Source organism: Chelonoidis abingdonii, chromosome 1, assembly GCF_003597395.2.
Source record: "Chelonoidis abingdonii isolate Lonesome George chromosome 1, CheloAbing_2.0, whole genome shotgun sequence".
In the NCBI taxonomy this organism is placed as follows: Eukaryota; Metazoa; Chordata; order Testudines; family Testudinidae; genus Chelonoidis; species Chelonoidis abingdonii.
This window is the reverse complement of record NC_133769.1, coordinates 203,292,274-203,317,060: the sequence shown is the minus strand read 5'-3', so window position 1 is coordinate 203,317,060 and position 24,787 is coordinate 203,292,274. Positions and strand designations below refer to the sequence as shown.

Sequence of the window (24,787 nt, the reverse complement as noted above, 5' to 3'; positions counted from 1 at the left end):
GTTTTTGTGGAGCTGATCCATAGGTCCTTGGCATAGAGAGTCATTGCTTTTGAAAGAGGGAGTTGGTTCCACATCAAACCAGATCTTTCTCCTGGATAAACCAGCCTGGTGTGCAGCCAACAGCAATAGTGCTGTCTTCCAAGATTGATGCAGCCCAGAAGGTCACAGATACTTTCTGTTAGGTACATCTTGAGAGAAAAATGTTCCTCTGACTCTCAGACAAATCTCTAGGTCAACTGTCAGTTTTGACAAAAGCGCTGAAATAAACTGAGACATTAAGGGCAGCAATAATCACGCTAGATATTTAAGAAGCAGGGAATATTACTCTCAAAGTATTTTTACCATGAGTAACCAGCCACACTGTAATAATTGTGTGCCTAGCCCATTACTGTAATTTCAACAAATGTTTGAATTTTGATCTGATACCTTTAACACACACACAAGCAGACATACATACATATAATTTAAGAGTGAGCTTAATATAATGCAAGAAAAGAAAGAAGGATTGGCTAGTCACAGAATTTAAAATTATGCTGCATAATGTACTCTGTTTTTGTCTTGGTTTATTCCCATCCAGCTCTCTGAAGAAATGTAGAATAGAGATATCTTTTAATCCATCACTTCATTCTCTTTGCAACATCCAAATATGCAAACTCAATTTCTCGATCGGCAGGACAAGTGTTTGTGAATTCATCTCTAGCATAAGCACTGTTCAAATATCTCCAGATCCCAGTCATTTCAGGCGGAAACTCAAAATGCCTATATTTTTTTGCCACAACCTTAAAAAAAAAAAAGATTGTTAGAGGCATGAGCTGTGTAAACAAAGTGCACACAATGCTTGTAATCAATAGGTTTCTTCAATTCTTCTGTCTTAGCAATCCATTTTTGATGTTTTAAATTTTGAAAAAAAAGACAGAGGAGAAAGATAACAGATGTGGGGAGGCTGGTTAGTTGCGTATGTCTACACTACCTGCTGGATTGACAAGCAACAATCGATCCAGGGGGGTCGATTTACTGTGTCTAGTCTAGACGCGATAAATCAACCCCGAGCGCTCTCCCGTTGACTCCTGTACTCCACCGCTGCAAGAGGCGCAGGTGGAGTCGATGGGGGAGTGGCAGCAATCGACTCACCATGGTGAAGATGCCATTACATTATTCATGTAGCTGAAGTTGCGTAACTTAGATCGATTCTTCCTGCTCCACCCAGTGTAGACCAGGCCTTAGAGAGTGACTGTCAAGTAGTTTAAGCTCAAAAATGTAGGTTTTGAAGTGAAAAGATTTTACAAAACTTAAATAACAGATTTGCAAAGCTGCTTAAGGACTTTGGTTGCCCAATTCCCATTCACTTCTAACTGCATACCCAAATTCCATAGGTGGATTTGAAAAGCTCACTGACTATAAACAGAAATCTTTTTAATAAATGTTTGGTTGATATTTTAAGGCAAAGAGCTTATTTAGAACATATACAACTTGTGACACATGCCAGTTTTAATTAATACTTACGTCACATACTGAAATTTGAGATAAAAGATATTAGAGGAATATACCCTACCAGAGGTGACCTAAAACCAAGATGGAAGCCCCACGGGTGAGTTAAACAACCAAACACATCTTCCCTTGGTTTGTGAATCACTCTGGGGCTTAGGCAGAAGCTAGGCATCCAGAGGCCCACAGGCAGGCAACAGGGGGCATGCTTAGAGGCAGAAACATAGGTACCTAAGGAACTTTTACTGCAAAAACCTAGGCGTCGAGCGAGATCAGGCACTTACAGGTTTCAGCAAGAGTTTTATGATCACACAGTGGTCCCGAAACTGGAACTAAGATACACAAAATAAGGATTTAGGCTCCTAATTCCTTTTGTGCATTCAGCCTCTTGTGCCCAGCCACAAGGAGAACCTCAGCGATGGCCATAACAATGTGACTGTAGCCAAGGCAGTAATGCTATCCTGGAATCAATAATAGCCTCCACAGCTGCCTAATGTGAGAGGCTGCAGAGCATCTATCTGCTAGCTGCAGCACTCTTAAGGCTGGTCTACACTTTGGGCGGGGGGAGGGGGGGAATCGAACTAAGATACGCAACTTCAGCTACACTGTTCGCGTAGCTGAAGTCGAAGCATCTTAGTTCAACTTACCTGGCCATCCTCACTGTGGCAAGTTGACTGCCATGGCTCTCTCATCGACTCCGCTTACTCCACCTGCCGAGGTGGAGTATGGGAGTCGATTCGGGGATCGATTTATTACATCCAGACAAGATGCAATAAATCGATTCACGATCGATCCAGCAGGTAGTATAGACCTGGCCTTAGCTAAATTATTTATTTTTAGATAGGTCATCTAACAAAAGTGTGGAATCCAGACATTAGGAATTACATTATCAGATAAAAAATGGAATTAGGGCATTATGCTGTTGTTTGAGTAACCCCAAAGGATATTAGACATGCTATACTAAATTTCATTCTGACTCACATTCTCACCCTGGATTGAGATAGCATTTGTGTGTCTGTTTCAGTAAAGATGTGGGGTTTCTTTTGTCATTTTTAAATGCACTTGAGCATCAGCGCTGCTAGTCACTGAAAATCATAGAAGAGAAAATCCAAACCTTAATGATGTGGAGCTTTGGTAGGAGGTTGCAGTCTGCTAAGGTGAGCTCATCTCCATCCAGGAATTTTCTGCTGGAAACAGTGATGTCTTCAGTGCTATAGGCATCAATTTCATCAGGCAAGGGGGTATTTAAATAGTTATCCAGCCTCCTTAGGGCCTTAAGTAAGGCTTTTTCCAAATCTAGATTAAGAAAAATAGAGATTAGAGAAAAGTGAACTGAGTTCACTCTAAAAGTAGAATAAACCCAAGAGACCAGATATTTCCAAACACTAAGCCCACTCACACTGAAGTCCTCCCAAGCCAACCTCAATGCACAGGAAAAACTCATCGTATTCAAAAAGCTGCCCCTTATTCTAATTCAAATCTCTTCTGAGAACTACCTGTGTTATGATGGTATAAATCATTTCCATCTGACATTAGCTAGGCAACAGGTGAGTTATAACTTCTGTTTTTTTTCTAATCTGTTCAGTTTATTACCCCATCTCTGAAACCATCCACATTGTTTATCCATTTCTGCCATTAATCCTATCTGAAATGTAGGCCTAGTCTACACCAGAAAAGGTTTGCCAATATAGCTATACTGGTATAGCCAATAGTCACACTGGCAAACCATCCTACTGTAAATGCAACTTCTGTTGGCAGAAGCATACTTTTTCTGATACAGCTCACGCTGGTTCCTCAAGCAAAATAAGCTGCATCAGTAAAAGCACTTTTATGCTGGTTTAACTGCATCTACACAAGGGCTTTTGCTGGGATAGAAATGTCATTAAAAAAACCACCCCCATAACCAGTAATACTCCAGAGGTAAAAGTTTTAAGTATGTACCTGTCCACAGAGCAATCTGAGATATAAAGTTTGTTAAGTACAGCTGCTATATCTGTACCCTCTCTAGCACAATGGGGCCCTGATCCTTTACTGGGCTTGCTAAGTGTTAATGTAAAAGGGAATATCAAAAGTGCTAGTGAGGTTAATTGGTAGAGATTTGCCAAAATCAGGTTTGGTGGGGCTAAACATAATGGATTTATATTAAAGATGAATTTGGTTCTGTGATTCCTGCTGCTGTTTATTTACCTATTCCTCTTTACCCCGATTTAAAAAGGTGTATTTATAAAAAACAAATACCAAACTAACAAAAAACCCAACACACCCTTCAACCCCCCTGAAACATACTTGAACATAAAAAGTACATACTGCAAAGGGTTAGATTCATGCAACTGAAAAAAAAGTTTGCCCTTTTTCTTTATTAGAGTGGTGGATGCGGGTGGGGAATGTCTGCAAATCTTTTTTTCTCTCTCTAGAAGACTGGTAAAACCAATTGAGTTGAAATGGTTTACAAAATATCTTTCTGGATACATTTACACCAAATTTCAACAGGAAGGGTAAGGCTGATTGAGAATATTCAAAAGAGTTTGACAGAAAATTGCAACTAACAATTTTTTTGTGAAAAGTGTTTTATTTCTGTGAAAAAGTTTGATTTTTCATCAAAAAAATCAACCACCTGAAAATCTAAGTATTTCAGCCAAAACCCAAGATTTTGATTTGGAAATGCTGCCATGGTGCCTCCAAAGAGCTGTAATTTAGGGTATGTCTGCACTGCAATTAAAAACCCATGGCTAACCCTTGCCAGCTGACTCAGACTTGTGAGACTGGGGCTAATGGGCTGTTTAATTGCTGTGTACATGTTCGGGCTCAGGCTGCAGCTCTCAGACTCTTCAGCTTGGGCTCCAGATGGAGCCCAAATGTCTACATCACAATTAAACAGCTCCTTAGCCTGAGCACCTCGAGCCCAAATCAACTGGTATGGGCCAGCTGATTTGGGGTGGGTTTTTAATTGCAGTGTAGACATACCCTTTGTGGACTCATGTCTCTATTCTCCTCTATGAGCCAAGTTACCCAGGCGGACAACCTCTCCAATAACAGAAAATGGGCAAGAGTTCACATGAATTCCCCTCGCTCTCCAAGAGGGAAGACCACAGTCCATTAAGGGAGATGTAGTCTGACCAGGGAGCCCAGTTTATAGAGGAGAAAGGGGTCATGAAGTACCTGAAATACAAATCTTATGAAGCACTAGAGCAGCATTTCCAAAAACTGTTCTTTCAGTTTTTAGCCCAATTTCAATTTTGTCCCAATTATTTTGGTATTTGAATTTTTGCTAAAGATCATAATTTTCCTGGAGTGGGAGAGGGGTGGAACACTTTTCGACCAGCTTTAAGGAAGGGTGAAAATTCCCTAAGTGCAGAGGAACAGGTTCAAGTACGAAGCATTCCACACCACTCAAGCCCCCATGTCAGAATACCAGGACATTAAGGATAGAGGTGGTTATACTGGAAGGTGTTAATGGCCGGCATCAAGTGGATCTTTGACCCAGAGGCAATCACAGGCCTAGATAAAGCTAATGGGGTATGCTAAGCACCTTTCTTTCAGACAGAGCAACTAAGCCCCTTTATGCAGTTATATAGCTGAAAACAAAAGAAGCCACAGTCCAAGGCAATGGGACACATGGCAAGGCCTGATCGGAAGCTAAGACTTGTGATTTTAGGGGTTCTATGATTTCAAATGTAGGAGTTAGGGGATTGTTTGTAGCTGTGTGTGTGTGTCAGAGGCAGAAATGCTTGGAGAAACCAGGGGACAGCAGAGAACAGCATGACCCTGAGAAGGAGCAAAAACAGAACTCTTTGGGGCACAGAACTGATTAGAGAGGGAGACTTGGAAATTGTAAGCAAGGAAACTGCCTGATGTTGTTAGTTGTTTCTGTTGTGTTCAGGGAAACAGGACTCTGTGTACAATTGCACCAAAGAAATACCTGCTTTGTATCACCCATTTTTCCTCCCAACAGGAACAATCCAGCAAGGCCCTAAATATTGGCTAACAGCTCAGTGCAAGAGAGAGATGGTAGCGGGCACCTTCACACTGTGTGTGTGCCCCGGATGATGAGTGGTGGCCTCCTCACCACCTGACACAAGAAGGGAGGTGTTGAGGGAAGGTTCAGCCATTGGATCCTTGCTTATATGAATGCAGTGGCTGGATAAACAGGAACTCTGAATGATGGATATGGCCATGTAGTCCCTCAGCATGCTGCTAGGCTGGGAAAGGTGAATTCCAACCCTTGCTTGGTTTCCCACTTAAAGCTTATTGATTTCAGCTTTGTGAAGGGGAAGGGAAGGGGATTTTACTCACAGTGAATATAGATGGCTGGTCCAGAGAGCGAGGAATTTCTGTCAAATTCTCATCTACCTCTAGGCCAGGAAACATTATGACCATTTGTAGAAATATGTACCATAATTCCATAGTCTTAGAATAAATTTTAATTATTTGGTTTTAAAAAATTGCACTGGCATAAAAATTCCCACATTTTGGAGCTAGTCAAATTGCTTCAGAGAAATCCTAGAAAAGTCATTACTACACAAATAGTACTATTCCAAATTAATTCTCTTAGCTATTTCAATTTCACTGTCAAAAAAATTAGAGTATATTATACTTATTGTGACAAAGTTCTGTCCTTGTCTCAGTGGGTCCCATGCTTCCTGGCAGACTTCACTAGCCTCAGAGGCTCACTGTGACCCTCTACATAGTCCTTCTCTCTCTAGAGGCAAGGGTCACAGCCTACTGAGCCATTTTCATCATAAGCCAGCAAGGGAGGTGAGAAGAAGCAATCCTCCCTTGCACAGTCTGCTGTCTCCCAGTCTTAATGATTAATCAGGGGGGAGCCTGGGCCCATCCTCTACTACGGGCTCCAGCCCAGGGACCCTAATAGTAGCAGCTATGGTAGCTGACTTTTTGGAAATAGGACAATAGTACAATTCCTTGGGCCACTTCCCCACAGCAGCCCCCGCTTCCTTAATATCTACTTCACCATTATCTCAGGGCCTCCTTCCTTGCACCTGATATGGTTTGTACTGCTCAGTTTCTCCAACAGCACAGCCTCTTCCTACAGCTCCTGACCCATGCACCCAATTGACTAACTGGGAGGCTTTTAACTAGTTTCAGCCAGCCTCTAATTGGCTTCAGGTGTCCCAATCAACCCAGCATCCTCCCTGCCTTCTGAAAAGATCTTAATTGGCCCCAGGTGTCTTAATCGACCTGGAGCAGCTGCCATTTACTTATTCCGGTAACAGGGATTTGTTTAGCCTGGGGCTAATATCTGTCTCCCACTACTTTTCTATAGCCTTCTGGCCTTGCCCTGTCACATTATATATACTTACTTAGTATGTTCATTTCATTAACTTTATACCACTTCTTTTAAAGTTGAAGAAAAAAGCATTTGCTTTTTTGTATTCCATTCATAGGTCTGATCCTGCAAATTCTTAGGCACATGCCTTGCTTTTTGGATATGAGTAGTTTTATTGAAGTCAGTGGAAATACTCACCTTCAGCAAGTCAAACATTTGCAGGATCAGGGCCTTAAATACTGTTCAGCCAAGCCACGGTGATATGGAGAAGTTTGTTGACAAAAACAACAAACTACTAATTCTTTCTTTCACCATAGCGCATATGTGTTGATCTTTCTCTTTAAAACATTACCCACTCTAGAATCAGGATCTGTAGCTTTCCAGAGCTTCCATGTCCTGGAAAGCCACAGATAGCTTTTGCTTAGAACGAGTCCTTAGTGCAAATATAGATTGAACGTTGGTAAAAAAACTTTATGCTGTAATTATGTAACTCCAACTCATTCCAGTTATCAACGGTAACGATGCAGAGATTGCCGGTACTTACTTTCATTAGCATCTTTTCTTGTGTTCTTTATGAAAGCAGAGAATTTTGCAAACACATCATTTCCTGCAGAATTAGATTCAGGGTGCTTTGGCCCAAGTTTGGGGTACCTGAGGAATTAAAAATACAAGAATGTCATACAACTAGCAGCTTCTTTTATGACATTCGGCTACTTCTGTATTATATGAACAGCAGTTTATTCCACCCCATGGTGAACAAAATATGGCTAAGTATTTTTCATAGGACACATTCCTAAAATGGAAACTACTTAGACCATATAAAATAAATACTGTGTCAAATGTTTTTCAATTACTCCTGGTATCCAGAAGTTTAATTCTATTTCTTGCCATAACTACTCATCAACTTTCATTATTTTACAACTTGAAGACAATGAGGGAAATAAATCTCAAAGCACAAATATAGAGAAACAGTAGGTTACTATAATGGTGTGGAGGTCCTTGCATGAGCCCTCTGCACTGGAACGAATTTCACTCTTTGAGAATTACTGTAGTGACATCATCAGTACAGTAACTCCTCACTTGAAGTCGCCCTGGTTAATGTTGTTTCGTTGCTGATAAATTAGGGAACATGCTCGTTTAAAGCTGAGCAATGTTCCCTTATAACTTTGATTGGCAGCTGCCTACTTTGTCCACTGCTTGCAGGAAGAGCAGCCTGTTGGAGCTAGTGGTGGGGGCCTGGAACCAGGGTGGACTGGCAGCCCCCCATATCAGCTCCCTGCTGTCCTAAGTTCCCTGTGTGGCAGCCTCCCAGCACGCTATCAACTGGTGGGCAGCTCAGCTGTCCCTCCCCCACTGCCATGGGCTGCTCCTGCCTTCTGCCTTGGAGCTGCTCCCAGGAGCCTCCTGCTTGCTGTGCAAGGGGGGAGGGAGAAAAAGGGGTACTAATGTCAGGGTGTCCCCATCCCCCCCTGCTCCTGTCGCCCACTTATCCCATCTCCATAGAGTAGGGTGACCAGATGTCCCGGTAAAATCGGTACTGTCTCAATTTTGAGGAGTTTGTCCCATGTCCCAGAGTACGGTCGGGATGCCTTTTGTCCCAACATTTTGTTTTCTGGTCTTTGGCGGCAATTCAGCGGAGAGTCCTTCAGTCGCGGACCATCTTTGACGGTATTTCGGTGGCGGGTGCTTCTGTCTTTGGCGGCAAAGTTTATTACTCCCCGCCGAAATACTGCCGAAGACCGTCTGTGATTGAAGCGCTCTCCGCTGAATTGCTGTCGAACTCCCGGATGGGTGAGTGTAAAAAAAAAAAAAAAAAGCCCCCCCGTGGCGGTCCCGATATTTTCTCCTGAACATCTGGTCACCCTACCACAGAGCAGGAGAGGGACATGACAGGGCTCAGGACAGAGGGAGCTTGCTGGCAGCAGGGGCTCTCTGAACTTGCTGATCTACTTAAAAAGGCAGTGTACTTGGAGTGGAGTCAGCGTACTTAAAGGGGCAATGCATATCTCTCTCTCGTTCTATCACACACACAGGTGAGAGTCTGTCTCCCATGCTGTCTTCCCTCCCTCCAGTTGTGCTGCCTTGTAGAATGTGAGGCTATATTAACAACATGTTAACTCTTGAGGACTGAGCCGACTGCTAGTTCATCATTTAGCAGTAAGGCATTCCCTGGGAAATATCCCACCCTCTTCCACCCTCTGACTTCAGCGCCTCAACCAAGCTTCACAATCATCATAGCTGTGAACAGTATTAAATTGTTTGTTTAAAACTTATACTATGTATATGTATATATATAATATAATCTTTTGTCTGGTGAAAAAATTAACCTGGAGCCTACCTCCTCATCCATTTACATTAATTCATATGAGGAAACTGGATTCACTTAGTCTCATTTTTCAGGAACATGACTACAACGTTAAGCGAGGAGTTACTGTATTGCTAATTTCAAGAGATCAAAAACAGTGAGTCGGACCCTCAATAATCATGAGTTGTTTTTTTTTTAAAAAAGATAATATTGTGGTGTTTTAGGTCAGTCTCTTGATTTTTGAACTCTCCCTTGCCTTTCGTCAGGGTGTGTGCATGTGACAGTTAGTGTTGCCCACTCTCCCACATGTACTGGATAAGGTGATTTTGGCCCCTGCTGCAGAAGCTCTTACCTGCCCAACAATTAATCCTGTCCTCCAGTCCCCCCATCAGTTCTGTCCTCACCCATCTCCCCTCAATTCAGCTCCCATCAGTTCAGTCCCCATTGACCCTCGCTGCACTCAGTTTGCCCACCCAGCATTTACTGCATCTGCTCAGAACCCACCATCAACACACGCACACACACAGAGTCAGTGCCCCTGCAGCCTCCAGGCCATATTTCAGCCCTACCAGCCTTACCTCTGCTCCTCTTAGGGATCTTCTCCTTCCCCAGGCCTAGGGTTGGCTGCAGGGGGTCCCCTCTCCTATTTCCCAGTCTGGCAGCGGGAGCCAGGCTTAATTTTATTTAGAAATTGCATCTCTCATCATCAATTCACGAGAGTTGGCATGTCTACATCATAACAAACTTGCAGGATATCATCAGTTGATTAGTGCTATAAAGGACAGTTCCTATTGACTTAAACTGGCACGGGAGTCTTTTCATTGATTTCAATAGGTGTTAGCTCAGACATCTTAGGATATAGATATTCAGGCCTGTCTGCAAAGGCCTATACTTTAAGAATTTAGGTGTATTCTTATCACTTAGCTAGTTATAGAGGTATAAAAGAAAGAATTTAGGTGTATTCTTATCACTTAGCTAGTTATAGAGGTATAAAAGAGAGAATCAAAATGGATGGTGTGAAAAGCTGTTGTGCACCTGCTGGGAGGTAGGGAAATTCAAATACCTCACAGGGATGGAAAAACTAATAGTCCGATCTCATCATGAACCCCTGCGGCTGTTAAACATGCATACTATCGAGAGTGAAGGAATAAGCTCTCTAACAAGACCCTTTATTAACTCTAGGGAGAACATGGTTACTTACCTTGTAACTCTTGTTCTTAGAGATGTGTTGCTCATATCCATTCCAGTAGGTGTACGCGCCGCGCGTGCACGTTCGTCGGAAACTTTTACCCTAGCAACTCAAGTGGGCCGGCAGGTCGCCCCCTAGAGTGGCGCCGCTATGGCGGGTGATATATACCCCTGCCGGCCCGCCCGCTCCTCAGTTCCTTCTTGTCTTGCCGGTTACTCACTCGACAGTGGGGAAGGAAGGAGGGGGTCAGTGGAATGGATATGAGCAAACACATCTCGAAGAACAAGAGTTACAAGGTAAGTAACCATGTTTTCTTCTTCGAGTGCTTGCTCCATATCCATCCAGTAGGGTGATTCCCAAGAACCTTACCTAGGCGGTGGGGTCGGAGTGAGAGGTCACAGTGCGCAACACACCGCAGAAAACCGAAGGCCGCATCATCCCTGGACTGCTGGACCAGGGCAAAAATGGCTAGTAAACGTGTGCACGAGAGGACCAGGTCGCCGCCGCTCTGCAGATTTCCTGGATGGGATCTCGTGCGAGGAACCGCTACCGACGATGCCTGGGCTCTGGTAGAGTGTTGCAGTTATACGCCCCGAAGGGAGATGCGCGAGGTCGTAACATGTTCTTATGCAGAAGCATTACCCACGAGGAGATCCCTCTGTGAGGAGACTGGCAGCCCCTTGAGCCGCTCAGCTATTGCGACAAAGAGCTGAGTGGACTTGCGGGAACGGCTTAGTTCTATCTATATATAAAGGCGAGCGCCCTGCGCACTGTCTAGGCAATGTAACTGTTGTTCTCTACGAGATGAACCTGAGGTTTAGGAAGAAGAATACGGGAGGAATATGTCCTGGTTAACGTGGAAGGCTGAGACAATTTGGGGAGGAATGGCCGGGTGCGGCCTCCCAGTTGCACCTTGTCTCGATGGAAGAACCATGTATATGGGGGGTCCACGACGAGTGCGCGCAGCTCTGATACGCGCCTAGCGGATGTGATGGCCACCAGGAACGCCGTTTTTCCAGGACAAATGGAGGAGGGAGCATGTAGCCAGCGGTTCAAACGGGGGGAACATAAGACAAGACAACACGACGGTTAAGATCCCAGGAGGGGCTGGATGACGGACTTGAGGGTAAAGGCGCTCCAGCCCTTTGAGGAATCTACTGACCAGTGGGTGCGAAAAGGCGGCAATGGCCATCGGCCCCGTGGTGGAAGTGGAGATGGCCGCCAAGTGAACCCCGGAGCGAAGGCTATGTGACTAGTAGCCAAGCCTATGCTCCTGAGCGACCAAAGGTAATCGTGAATTGACGATCGAATGGACCCGTGCAGGATGTGAAGCCGCCTTTTCGCGCACCAGCACCGTATAAACGACTTACCACTTAGCTACGTATGTTGCCCTTGTTGAGTTTTCTACTTCCCAGAAGGACTTGCCTCACATGGGGAAAGAACAAACGTGCAATCAGACGCAGCGTCTAGCCACTCAGATGCCCACTCCTAGAGGCTCAGCAATGGACTAAGTCGGCTGACAAAGGCGGGCCATTGGTCCTAGTTGTGATCAGGTCCCAGCGTGAAGAGGGCAGGGAACCGGGTCGACTACCAGACAGGGTCCAGCTAGCAGGAGAGTACCAAATGCTGGCGTGCCCAAGCCTGGAGCGATCAAAATCAAGCGGGCCCTTGTCCCTGCGCGGCCTTCAGAAGGACCTTAGTGGACGTAACGGGCGAGAACAGAGTGGGAATGCATAAGAAAGTGCGTTGTCCAGGGAATTAGGAAGGTGTCCGCTTATCGAGCCCGGCTCGCGGCCCTGGATAAGAGCCAGAAACACGGCACTTCCTGTTCGTGCGCGTTGCAAAAGGATCCACCTGTTGATGCCCCCACTTGCCAGAAGAGAGCTAGGGCGACGTCTTTTTCGAGCAAAGGACCATTCCGTGGGAGCTGCAAGGACCGACTGAGGATGGTCTGCCAGATTTGCAGCGCCCCGCGTAGCAAGTAGGTAAGCGGCTAGAGTGAACGTAGCTGGGTTATGGCAAAAATAATACCCGAAAGGTATCGTTATTGCTTCCTGGGAAAGAAGAGGAGATTTCGTATCGCCGTGCGTGTTGACATGTTACGTAAACTCGCTGCTGTTTGTCTATGAAAGACCGGAGACACAGCGGCCCTGGATCTGACGACGAAACGCACAGACAAGCACAGGCGGACCGCTTCTCAACTCCGGATGTTGAGATCATTGGCGAAGCTCGGGATCGCGGAGAGACCAGCGCCCCTGCCGTCCGTGAACGGTCCCTATTGTGAGCCCCCCAATCCCAAATCCTGACGCGTCGTCGTCATGAGGACAGCGACGGGCTGTGGCTGTTGAAATTGGGCGCGCCCGCAGACGACGGACTCCTCCCAGCCACCATTGGAGGGAGAGAGTAATCTAGTCGTGTGGGACTGTGACGACGGTATCCAATGGCGGAGAGCGTGACTGAGCTGGCGCCGAAGCTGAGGGATGAGCCAGATGCAGAGGTCTGAGGCCGTGAGGGCGATGCTGCGTCACGAAGTGCAGGCGCGCCATGCTGCCCCAATGAGTGTGAGGCAAGTGCGCAGTAGAGTTAGAGGTCTGCCTGCAACCTCCGCGAATGAGTGTTCCGACCAAAGCCTCTGAATCGGCTGGACCGAAGGAAGGAGTGGCCGTGGCCGTAGAGTAGAGTCCAGGACGCGCCGATAACTGCTAAGCTCCTTGGGTAGGGACCAGACATGGGACTTCTCTACATTTTGTGGATCAGCCTAGGTTTGCAAAAAGGCGGCTCGGACCCTAAGACGGAGCGCCCAACACCGCTTCTTGGGAAGAGCATCCTGGCCTGCTGACGTCCTCGGATAAGCCAGTCGTCATGAGGTAGGGAATTACCCTAATGCACCCGGCCTGCGGAAGGAAGAGCGCGACGACTACGGCCATGCCACTTCGGTGAACACTCTCGGGCCGCCGCGAGAGGAGGCGAGGACGGGAATGAACAGAGGTGAACACTGATTATATGACGGCATGCCGCACTGAGAAAAGCGACAAGGGAGAAGGGAGTCCGATGGGCGGGGGGAAAGATGGCGATATGAAAATCCGACGTCGCTGAGCATGCCTTATGCGAGTGGCGGCTTACAGTCTCCGGACTAGGAAGGCTGCATGTCCGCCCAAGGAAACCATGCGCAATCTCAACTTTCAGTAAAATATTTGTTGAGTCCGCGAGATCAGGAATGGGACGGAACCTCCCTTGGCGCTTGGAATCAGAAGTAGGCGGGAGTAGAACCCTTCTCCCTTCTCGTTTTGCGGCACCCCTGAATGGCTCACCTTGTCGAGGAGCGTTTGCACCTCCAGGAGGAGGATTGCTCGTGAGAGGGGTCCCTGAAGAGGAGGAGGAGGGGGGGCGGGAAGGCGGTACGAGGCAAACTGCAGGTGAGTACCCAAACCGCAGCGATGCGGACCCAACGGTCTGAAGCTGAGCCGCACGCCGGAGGTAAGTTAGAGAGACGGTCGGAGAAGGGTGGAAGGGGATTCATGGAGAAACTGTACATATCGCCCTCGGGCGATATCTCAAAATGAGGACTTCGACGCCGAGGAGAATGGCTTGTAGGTCCTGGGCCTTGACCCCCCTTGATTACCAGACTGTCCTGCCTGCCTTTTTAGTTCGCGCTGCGCCTGAAGATCTTGTCTCTGTCTGGCGCGGGTGGAAAGGGCCTACGCGTGTTGTTGTAAAGTTGCGGCGAAAGGGTCTACGCTGTGTCACGGGCGTATGCATTCCAAGAGCCCGCATAATGACCCTGTTATCCGTTTTAGGCTTTGCAGCCGCGGGTCGTGATCTTATCAGAAAACAGGCCCTGCCCTCAACGGAAGATCCTGGATGTGTGTCTGATCGTTCGGAGGAAGCCAGAGACCTGCAGCCAGGAGATGCGACGCATCGTGACACCGGAGGCCCAGAGATTCTGCGGCCGAGTCGGCGCTGTCCAGTGCCTGCCTTTCAAGGAGGTGCGTGCAAGCTTATTCTTTCCTTCGTCCAGCAAGGGTGACGAACTCCTGACGAGCGTCTTGCGGGAGGAGCTCTTTGAATTTACAGCCACGCTGTCCAGGATATTAAAGTAGTAGCGGGCTGAGTAGAACGATTGCCTGTTTTAGAAAACTCGCACAGCTGCAATGCTCCTCCGGCAGAATAGACTTTGCGGCCAAGTAGTCCATCCTTCTTGCGTCCTGTTGACGATCTTGGGGGTGCGGCGCTTCTTGCCCATGGAGTCGTCCCTCTCGTTCACGGGGGACGATTGAACCTACGAGAACATGGCTCGGCGGGTGGATATAGTATCGGGGTACTTGTGCATAGTCCCTTAGATGGACCATGTACTGTTGCGTTCTATACCCTCGGACCGCAGTGGGGGAATCGGAGGCCGGTGACTGCCAGATGGTGTTGCGTTGCTCTGTATTGTTTTAATAAAGGCAGGGCAACACGAGCGTGCACAGCGTACCAGACAGTGAGTATACTGCACACAGGTCCTCAACCTCAAGAACTCTTCGGCCTGGAATGTTCATGTTCAGCGCCACTCGCCTGAGAGGTCTTGGTGAGCCCTTCAAAGTTAGGGGGGGTGTTACCACATGGTGTCGTCCGCACTGCTTATCATCAGGGAGAAGATGAAGATGACACTGGCAAGAGTGGGTCAGGTGGTCTGGAGCTCCGTAGCTGGCAGACCGCTGATTCAGCTCCTGCAGGGATTTCCGCACGCAGCGGGATGGAGACGGACCTAGCCTTCCTCAGGGATGGTGGGGCCGTGACGGCTATCAGCCTCTGGAGCCCTCCGTTACTGGGTCAGGCGCACGTGCGCGGAACGAGCGGAGCACCCTGGCGCTGATGGTATGCCCAGGGCGTCCAGAAAGCCCAGTGCTGTGGGCCTCTGCTCATGGTGCCTGTCTGGGAAGAGCGCGGGCAGGTCTTTTCACGAATCCAGATAGATACTTGTCAAGTCCGGCCTCGAGGACAGAGGCCTTGGGTCGGAGGCCGACTGGTGGGGCCGAAGGAGGATAGCGAGAATCCAGCGCCCTTTGATGGCGACGACCTCCGTCTCGGTGCCGGAGATCGGTGCCGTGAGCTCGTACCGGTGCCGGGACCCTTGGGACCGGGACCTGCGACCAGCGCGGTGCCGGTCGAGTCGACCGGGATCTAGACCTGCGGATGCCACTAGAGACGGCTCCTGAGTTGCACGGCAGCCGGTAGCGGCGGCTGGAGCCGTGATGGAGCCGGAAGTGTCTGGATCGGACGCGATGATATGTCCGGTTGCCGCGAGTAGCGGACCGGTGCTGGTCCGCGTAGGAGAGCGGTGCCGGACTGCGACGGCGTCTTGCAAGGGAGACCTCCCTTGTGACGGGATCGGTGCCGGATTCCTTGCGACCGGTCTGCCGAGATCTTGAAGCGGCACCGGGTCGAGAAATCGGGGACGGTTTGGTCCTCATCAGGGCGTTGGCCTTGCCCTTATTGAGAAGCCACAACATCGCACCGGCGGCGCCGGGGGTTGGGGCACGCCCAGGCTCAGTCAGTAGCAATCAGGTCCCTTCCCGTGCGACGAGAAAGTCTCCTGGGCGTCCTGACGGAGGTACAGCTCTACCCCCAGATCTTTGGCGGGGAGTCTGAGACTGGATCGGACTACTCGACGGACGCTGCCCGGGCCGGAGTTCAACCGAAACGAACAGCCGCCTGGCCCCGGAGTGCTCCTTACGGGTGTCCGCTTAGCCGGGTTGAGCGTAAGGTGTCGCGGCGCAGGCCGGCGTCGGCAGAGGTCCGGGTGCTCTCGCGTTCGGGAGGGGTTACGTGCTGAGCCGCTTAGCCAGGCCGTTGAGGACGCTTCCATAAGGAGCCCTCTTTCGAGCTCCTCCCTTTTTGGGGCTGGAGGAAAACTTACCGGCCTTATTGCGATGTGTGATCCCAGGCACTTTCAGGCAGGCCGTCGTGGGGATCGTGCCGGCTTCTTACAAGTCGAAGCACAATCCTTTGCCCACGGGAACCAGGCATCAGCCTGGCGCCTGACGTGCGGGGAAAGGGCCAGAGACCTACCCGATACAAGTGCAATATAACTCTAATCTCTATATAACTACAACTATGGTATGCAAGTAACTTGAAACTAACCTAAACAGTAAACAATTGACAAGAGAAAGCTAGGGATGTGAGTCAGGCTAATGCTGCTCGCTCCACCAGTTCCAACGACCGACACGGCCGTAAGAAGAACTTTGCAGAGTGGCGCGCACTTCCAACGACCGACACGGCGGTAAGAAGGAACTGAGGAGTGGGCGGGCCGGCAGGGGTATATATCACCCGCCATAGCGGCGCCACTCTAGGGGGCGACCTGCCGGCCCGCTTGAGTTGCTAGGGTAAAAGTTTCCGACGAACGTGCATGCGTGGCGCGTACACCTACTGGAATGGATATGAGCAAGCACTCGAAGAAGAACTGCTATTTTGCCATCTCTTTGAAAAGGAAATTCTGATACTGAAATTGCAGACAGTTATTGCATGTTACACAAAGCAAATTAGTAGTTAATCTCCATTGCATGGACTATAAAACCAAATAATTTCTGATGACTTATCCTTAACTAACAGAACATGCAGAGAGCCAGATCCTTGGCTGGTGTAAACCAGCATAGCTCCATTGAAATCAATGGCCCTGTGCTAATTGATACCAGCTGATGATTTGGCCCAGAGAAAATACTGCTGGAAGAGCAAATTTAAATAGAGATTTTTTAACATTGATAAAGTTTCTTTAATTTACAGTAATTGTGTTCAAACCTGTGCAGTGCTGAGCACTGTCAATTCCCATTTACTTCAGTCACTGGGAGTCGAGCAATCAGCATCTAACACTCACGATCTCACAGGAACAACATCATTATGCTAGGTCTCACTTCTGCATCCAGAGGCGGGCAACAGCAACGCTCATTGAGTTCAATCACAGCACAATCAGACTCTCTAATATAGTTCATATATATATATATATATATATTTTAAGGCATGAAAGTGACCAAGGACCTGATCCTGCTGTCGTTGAAACCAGTGGGTATTTTGCCAGGGAGTGCAGTGAAGGCAGGTATGAAGGACAAAAAGCAAAATATGACACGCAAGAGCACAGTACCTTGGTGGTGTTAATTTTTCCTCTAGGAACTCCTCGATCTTATTGACATCAATTTTCACTTCACCATCAAAAGTCATGAAGGGAGGGTTTGTTCCTGGGGCTAGATTCTGTAAGTCTGCAGGTTTTCTAAAAGGGTACAAACACCTTGGGTAAGTAGCTATGTGAGAGACATTTTAAATTCCTACACTTAGTAGTAGTAACCTGTTCCACCTTTACAATAGTATACTGGTATTATTTAAAGCAAATACAATAGGTTAAATTATCCTTGTAATTACTGAGTAACCATGGACAAATCACCTCCCCTTTTCTATCTCAGCTTACCTCTTTGTAAAGATAAGGCGCAGCCTTCTGCCTCAGAGAGATGTTGTGAGCATTCATTAGTATTAATTAATTAATATCTGTTTCATGCATTGACCATAGAGAACATGAGTCTCCTCTCACTTACACCTATTTTACACCATGTTAACATCATCGATTTCAGTGGAATTATTACTGTTTTACATCAGTTTAAATCAGATAAAAATCCGGTCTATAAAGAGCTATGAAAATATCAATTAGCTGTACAAATAATGTCAGTCAGGTTGCATGTGTATTTCAAAGTTACCACAAGCAATACATTCTTTAAAATAATCATTTTGCTAATGTTCTTCTGAAAATGAAATTATCTATTGTAATCTTACCTTTTCAAGTCTACAGTTGTTACATTAAATATAACTCCTTTTAGCCACAGAATCATAAAAAGACGCTGAGAAAATGGGCAATTTCCAATGCTTTCCCCATCACTACCAGCCTACAATGAAAAACAATAATATATGCTTTTAGCTAAACTATTTTTATAATGGCAAAGTCAGTCAGCTGTCTGCTGTTTAAACAACATTCAGATCTGGTGAAAGCAGGTGCAACTTACTGTAATAATTTATAATGAAAACAACAAGGAGTCCAATGGCACCTTAAAGACTAATGGATTTATTTGGACATAAGCTTTTGTGGGTAAAAAAACGCACTTCTTAAGGTGCAACTGGACTCCTTGTTGTTTTTGTGGATACAGACTAACACGGCTACCCCCTGATACTTGACACATTTATAATGAAATAGTTCTATACAATGTTTCTTTATATACTCCTCCAAACACTTGTAATGTCTCCTTAGAAATGGATGTTCTAAAATGTTTTTTTTTCAGAGTATAACTAATGTTTTTATAAACTAGTGAACAAAATTCATATCATAGCATTACTTTAAAAGAAAGATTCCATGTTAACATAAATCTCTCTAAATAATTATATGTATTCTTAACATGTTTATACCAGTTATGACTCCTGGAAACACCAGTAGGAAAAGATGCAGCAAAATATATTACATCATTAATTAAGATGTAGTGCCAAGAACAGTTAGGAGGCTAATTCAAATAAATCTCTCCTGCATCCTGTGCTTGCAATCCTCGTGACAATTGTCAAAGTAGTGTCAGCTCCATGCTTCTGTCAGAGACGGTGGACAGTGAGGAGAGTCATGCAGGTTCATGGGATTTTTTTCGAAAGACATGAAAATTGTGGGATCCAGATGATAGTATGGGAGGGAGAAAGTTGCATGCTGGGAAGTTGATCATTTGCTCCCAGTGATCTCTGTGTGATTTGTTTCTGCCTCACCATGCATTGCAAAAACTTCCTAAAGCCAGTGTACTGGAAGATGGTGAGTTGCACCTACTCATGGTGCACTGCACTGTGAATGAACACAAGCGCTCCTAGTGAATATGAGCAGCACCAATGCAAGAAGCCAAGTATGTACATGCACAAGCAATATACTAACTGTGGTGGCTTTATGCCAACGTAATTTGTGTTGGCAAAAGTCTGTAGTGTAGATATGCCTCTGTCTTTCCTTATACCAGCGGCTCTCAACCTGCCAGACTACTGTACCCCTTTCAGGAGTCCTATTTGTCTTGTGTCCCCTCAAGTTTCACTTCACTTAAAAACTACTTGCTTACATAAATCAGACATAAAAATACAAAAAGGTCACAACACACTATTATTGAACAACTGCTGACTTTCTCATCTTATCATATACTTATAAAATAAATCAATTAGAATATAAATACTGTACTTACATTTCAGTGTGTAGCGTATAGAGCAGTATAAACAAGTCATTGTCTGTATGAAATTTTAGTTTGTACTGACTTTGCTAGAGTTTTTTATGTAACCTGTTGTAACACTAGGCAAATATCTAAATGACCCGATGTACCCCTTGGAAGACCTCTCCATACCCCCATGGTTACACGTACCCCTGGTTGAGAACCACTACTTTATACAGCTTTGGCATAACTTGAGCAAATTACATTTGTATTTACCTCCTGCTAGAGATTCCCTCTTAACTCTGTCATTCTTGTCTGGCTTGTTGTTCAGTATAGTTCTTTGAAGTTTATAACACTTGCCAAGGTTTACACTGGCCATGTTTCCTCCCTAGAGAAGTTACGCACAATCTCACAATAATACATAAACCTTGCATTTTTAATACAATGGACTCCATACCTGTCATATGAGGGTTTTACAAAAACAAGATAGGAGTTACTGGGACACCTAACTTCTTGACTTCATTATGCTCCATTGCTAGGATGCGTCAACATTAATAAAGGCTATGATTATCAAGCTGATAAACACCACCATAATATCACAGAGAATTTTGTTTGGAAGCATTACTTAAATAGGATATAAATATTGTAATACAAAGTTATACATCACTATAAGCTCTTGTTTTCAGGTTCTGGCTGAAGATGGGTGTTATTGCATAACAGACCTGGGGATGCCTATCTGCCTTTAATTTCACCAGCTCAGCTGACTGTCAACTCCTTCAAGTGAGCAGTCTGCCACGACTTACCAAAGTAAGGACAAAACACAGGCGCCAGCTTCCTCATTTCCCCCGGGGTGCTTGACCCCTCTCTGTCCCCCAGGCCCTACTCCCACGACCCCACCCCTGTTCTGCCTCTTCCCACCCTGTTCCATCCCCTCCCCTGTGCGCCCTGCCCTCCACCCCCTCTCCCTAGCGCCTCCTGCATGCCACTGAATAGATGATCCGTGGTGGGCTGGGAAGGAGGGGCAGGAGCTATTCAGCAGGGCCACCAATGGGTGGAGCACCCACGGAGTCAGCACCTATGGGATAAAATACTGTTTTCTATAAAAAAAAAAACTGATGGAATCGGCCCTGAAAACAGGGATATGTCTGTCTTTAGGGACACATTTACCCTATTTATTTACTTTAAAAAACAGTGCAGAGGGAGGTGTGAGAATGGTGAACAAGTAAGTTAATTTTTATTTTATTTTGGGATGGTGGGACACCACACCTGTCCCTGCTACTAGGTAATGATCAGTGGTGGCATTTCAAAATGAAAATGAAATTTTAGAGTTTTATGGATAGTGCTGAAAAGTAAAGTAACAAAGGCATTTAAACTCATCAAAAGCAGTTGTATATTTATGACAAGGGAATTTGATTTATACATAATAAAAAATAATCTCAAATGATAGTAAATTGTTGCACCTTGAGGAAACAAGGGGCACCTCTCCTGAAAAGCAATACATATACTCATTCTTTCTAAACAATCGGACATTCACTCTGTATTCACTCAGGCTTTAATAGCAAAAGAAATCCCCTTGTCAGGCTTACTGTTGCATTCAGAGAACTTTACAGATCACTAAGTGATCAACAGTCACAATGGAATGAACTTTTTTTCATGATCCTGTACCAATTTCGCATACAAGTTAGAAGCTTGGGTCCCTCTAACTTTTGCTACTGAAGCTGAGGGAATATAGACAGCCAGGCTGTCAGTTTGTTTTGTCTCCCATCACCTTGGTAACAGTAAATTTCAGGGATTCAGAAGAGCAGCTTCCATCCTACTCTTCTGTGTAATTTTCCATAAGGTGGAGTCAGGGATCCAGATGAAGACAGATACGTTACCATGACAAATGCAGAAGCGAAGTAGACAATGAGTCCATCAATTTGTTATTAAACTGGAATGACAAATAGTCTACCAACAACGTAGTTACCTGTTTGCTTAGGAATCGGCAGCTTTTAGAACTGCTATAGAAGCACCAGGATGGCTTTTTTATAAGTGCAATGTTTTAATGATTGAGAAAGTTTTATGTTCTGGGGGCATCAGCTTGATTTAGGGGAATAATACTGGTTTTCCCATTTCTCCATTTTGTGATAGATTATGAATACAATAATGAATAGCCGACCTTTTTCCCTTTTCTTCTATACATCTATCAAGTTGCTGGTAACCACCAGTGAGAGATGTGCTTAAAATAATGGGGAAATGGCTAAAATGAAGGACAAAACATTGCCAAAGAATTATACAAGCTGTAAATGTTTTGTAAATATGTAAATATTTTACATATTTGTAAATATTTAAATGTAAATATGTAAATATTTTTTTCAATAATTTTAGGGCCCAGTTCTGTATGCTGTTGGGTTCTTTGGTTCCCACTAAAGCCCAACAGTTTGCAGGTTTTGTCCCTTTCCATATTATGCAAGATGAAAACCAAGGTATACTAGCAGCATGATATAAGTCCATATATTTTCTGCTATGAATTTTCTACTGAATGGAGCTTACTGTGTTTGTCCAGTGGTGCTGCCTCCTGTGGTTACAAAAACAGCACTTTGATTTAAAACCAAAAATAAATTAAATTGTTTCTCAATGTTTCCCCATTTCCCTCTGTGACACAAGATTTATAACAAGTTAAAAAGCTCCCAAGCTTACAAAGTTTTGTGGGAGTTCCTTGTTAAAACATTGGCATGTCATCAATTCACCCCTCCTGACCCAAAAGCCTGGGCATACAGACTGTGTAACAGGGGTGTCATTTGCTACAGGGCAGAGGGAGCAGTTGCCTTATGCCTCCAGACCTTGGTTTTGTCCCTCCCCCTGACTTTTCGTAGCTCCTTGAGAGCCGGTGATGCTGTGTTTCCCTCAGGTCTCTGGGGGCCACTGTGGGGCAGGCTGGGCCAGAGCTCCTTATCACTGTGTTGTCAGCACCACTCCCTCTCCACACTGGCTGGACAGGAAGCAGCAGTGGCACCCTGGGGTTGAGCTCAGCTTGGAGAGGGCCAGGCCCCAATCTCTGTCCTGTGCCAGCCATCGGTGACACACGTACACCTCAGCTCATCTTCCTCCCAATGTCCAGCATAGGACCAGTCCGTCATCTCCTCGTTCCACTCCACACCCCCAAGAGTGGACCAAACTTTCCTCATCTCTCCTAAATTTTTCTAAAATGATGGCCCTGTAATGCATCATGTCCTGAAGGTTCATAAACTCTGGCTATGTAAGCCAAAGACAGGGAAGTGAGTTCTAGAGCTAAGGGCCCCAAACTGAGAATACTCTGCCAACAGCCGTCTCCTTCTTATACCGGGGAACGACTCACTCAGATGTCCCAGCTGATCTCAACCAGTGCAAGGAAAGAGGCAGTCTCTCGTAGTCACACCCAAACCACTGTCCATCCTATTAGTGTGGAGGACTGTCATGTAGACAGCACCATATTTAAAGGCCTGAAAGACTTGAAGCTGCTGGGGACCCCAACTTCATGGAACGGGGAGCAGACCAGCTGTCATGGGCCTTCAGGAGCTCTGCATTAGCCACCTCTGATGCAATTATGGATGACAGTAGCTTGCCTCCAACTCTGCAGGGACAGCCTCTAACAATAGCAAAGTTGGAGGCAGGAGACAGCAAATCTTGAAACCCATCAGCAGCATAAGAAGCTACTGACCTACAGCTACTATAAGAGGTGGAACACAGGACCTGACGCAGATGACCCTAGGTTGTCTAGGTTCTTTCCTTGTCATTTTAACAGTGTATGAATCTGATGCAGAACTTAACATCCTTTGAAACCTGAACTTCACTTTTTGTGCTTCAAGGTTCTATTTGGGAATGGCAGTAAAGGGTTAATGGAAAACCTTGTGAAGATTCCATTTTCCTACATGTAGTGGGAAATATTATGCTGCACGATCACAATAGGTTCGTAGGGACCTTAGAAAAACCTATGATAGATACCTGAGGTTTCCAAGATGCCATAGCAACTCGTGACTTTTTATAAGGTTAGGATGGAGATGATCAAACAGAAACCTTAATTTTGAATCTTTTTTCCCCTTTAGTTTAAAGGTGCTGTAATGGAGCATCTGCCCCGGACTGGCTTGTAAGGGGTTAATGGAGATCTAGGGATGCTGTGCAGAAAGCAGCCAATAGGAGAGGGGCTGCGAGGAGGAGTCAATGAGGGCTGGGCAGGCCCCTATAAGAAGGGCTGCAGGGCAGAGCAGCCTCAGTAGCTGCCTGGAGCTTGAGGAGGGAAGTTCAGGCTCCTAGTAGGAGGAAGGAGTGCCAACACTTGGATAGAGCAGTACTGCCAGCAAGGATTGGGGAAGCTAGAGAGAGCTCCTGGCTAGCTGCTAAGACTGGCAGGCTGAAGCCCTGAGATAAGGATGAAGAATGTGGGGGAATTGTGGGGAAGTGGCCCAAAGAAATGAACTGAGGCAGTGGCTAGACTGAGGGACTGTGGTACATTCCCTGGAAGGGAAGGAACACAAGAGTGTGGCACAGCCAGAGGGTTGTGTCCTGAAGAGGATGCCATGATCCTTGGAGTGATGTGGGTCCTGGAGCAGACATGACTGTGGCAAGACATCACCAGAAGAGGGCGCATTGGTGAGCAAAGCTAATCTCCAGGACAGCCAACAGGAGGTGCTGCAGTGGTGATTGAACCCTGTTACCAGTGCATTTCTATGTTATAAGCAGAAAACTCAACAGAACATACCATCCAACCATATAATTTCTAATAATGATAAAATCATAATCTTCAGATTGTAAATATGAATTTTAAATTCTTTCTCCAGATGAACTTGCCCAATATACCTTCTAATATATACCAATCTTTAGACACTGGAACAAATTAGTACAAACATCATTACATCCAAAGTGCAACAAAAATGTTCACATTTTAGTGAATCAGAGATGCCAGGCATGCCTGATTCTCCACTGCCTTGCACTTTACACAGTCATACATACCAGTGCAAAGAGTGTGAAAAATGCCACCAAATCAGATATCATTACCTCTCTCTCAATGGCCTGAACTTGTTGTCTTCAGCATTCCCTGATCCTATCACCCCTGGCCTGAGACTCAGGGATATGTCTATGCTGGAGGTGTAATTTCCAGTTCAGGAAGACATATATGTGCTAGCTTTGATTGAGTAAATATCCTAAAACTATAAGTGTAGCCATGGCGGCGCAAGCAGCCAGAGGGGCTAGCCACCTCAAGCATGAGCACGCCTGAGACCCTAAGTATGTATTCATGTGGCTAGCCCCTCCTGCCATTAGTGCCCCCATGCCTCCCCTTTTAATGTTTAGCATGCTAGCTTGATCAGAGTTAACTTGGTTATGGCTGC

General features: G+C 46.0%; 1 protein-coding gene across 1 annotated transcript in view; it reads right to left on the bottom strand.

The window, feature by feature from the left end:
• Positions 1-439: 439 nt before the first annotated feature.
• Positions 440-24,787, bottom strand: part of CLIC6 (chloride intracellular channel 6) — a 54,171-nt gene continuing 29,823 nt past the window's right edge. The window contains exons 2-6 of the mRNA XM_032792269.2: positions 18,061-18,170; positions 17,381-17,506; positions 7,314-7,420; positions 2,600-2,781; positions 440-779 (exon numbers count right to left, since the gene is read on the bottom strand). Coding sequence (XP_032648160.1) covers positions 618-779; positions 2,600-2,781; positions 7,314-7,420; positions 17,381-17,506; positions 18,061-18,170 — 687 coding nt within the window. The 3' untranslated portion in view covers positions 440-617. The remainder of the gene's footprint in view (positions 780-2,599; positions 2,782-7,313; positions 7,421-17,380; positions 17,507-18,060; positions 18,171-24,787) is intronic.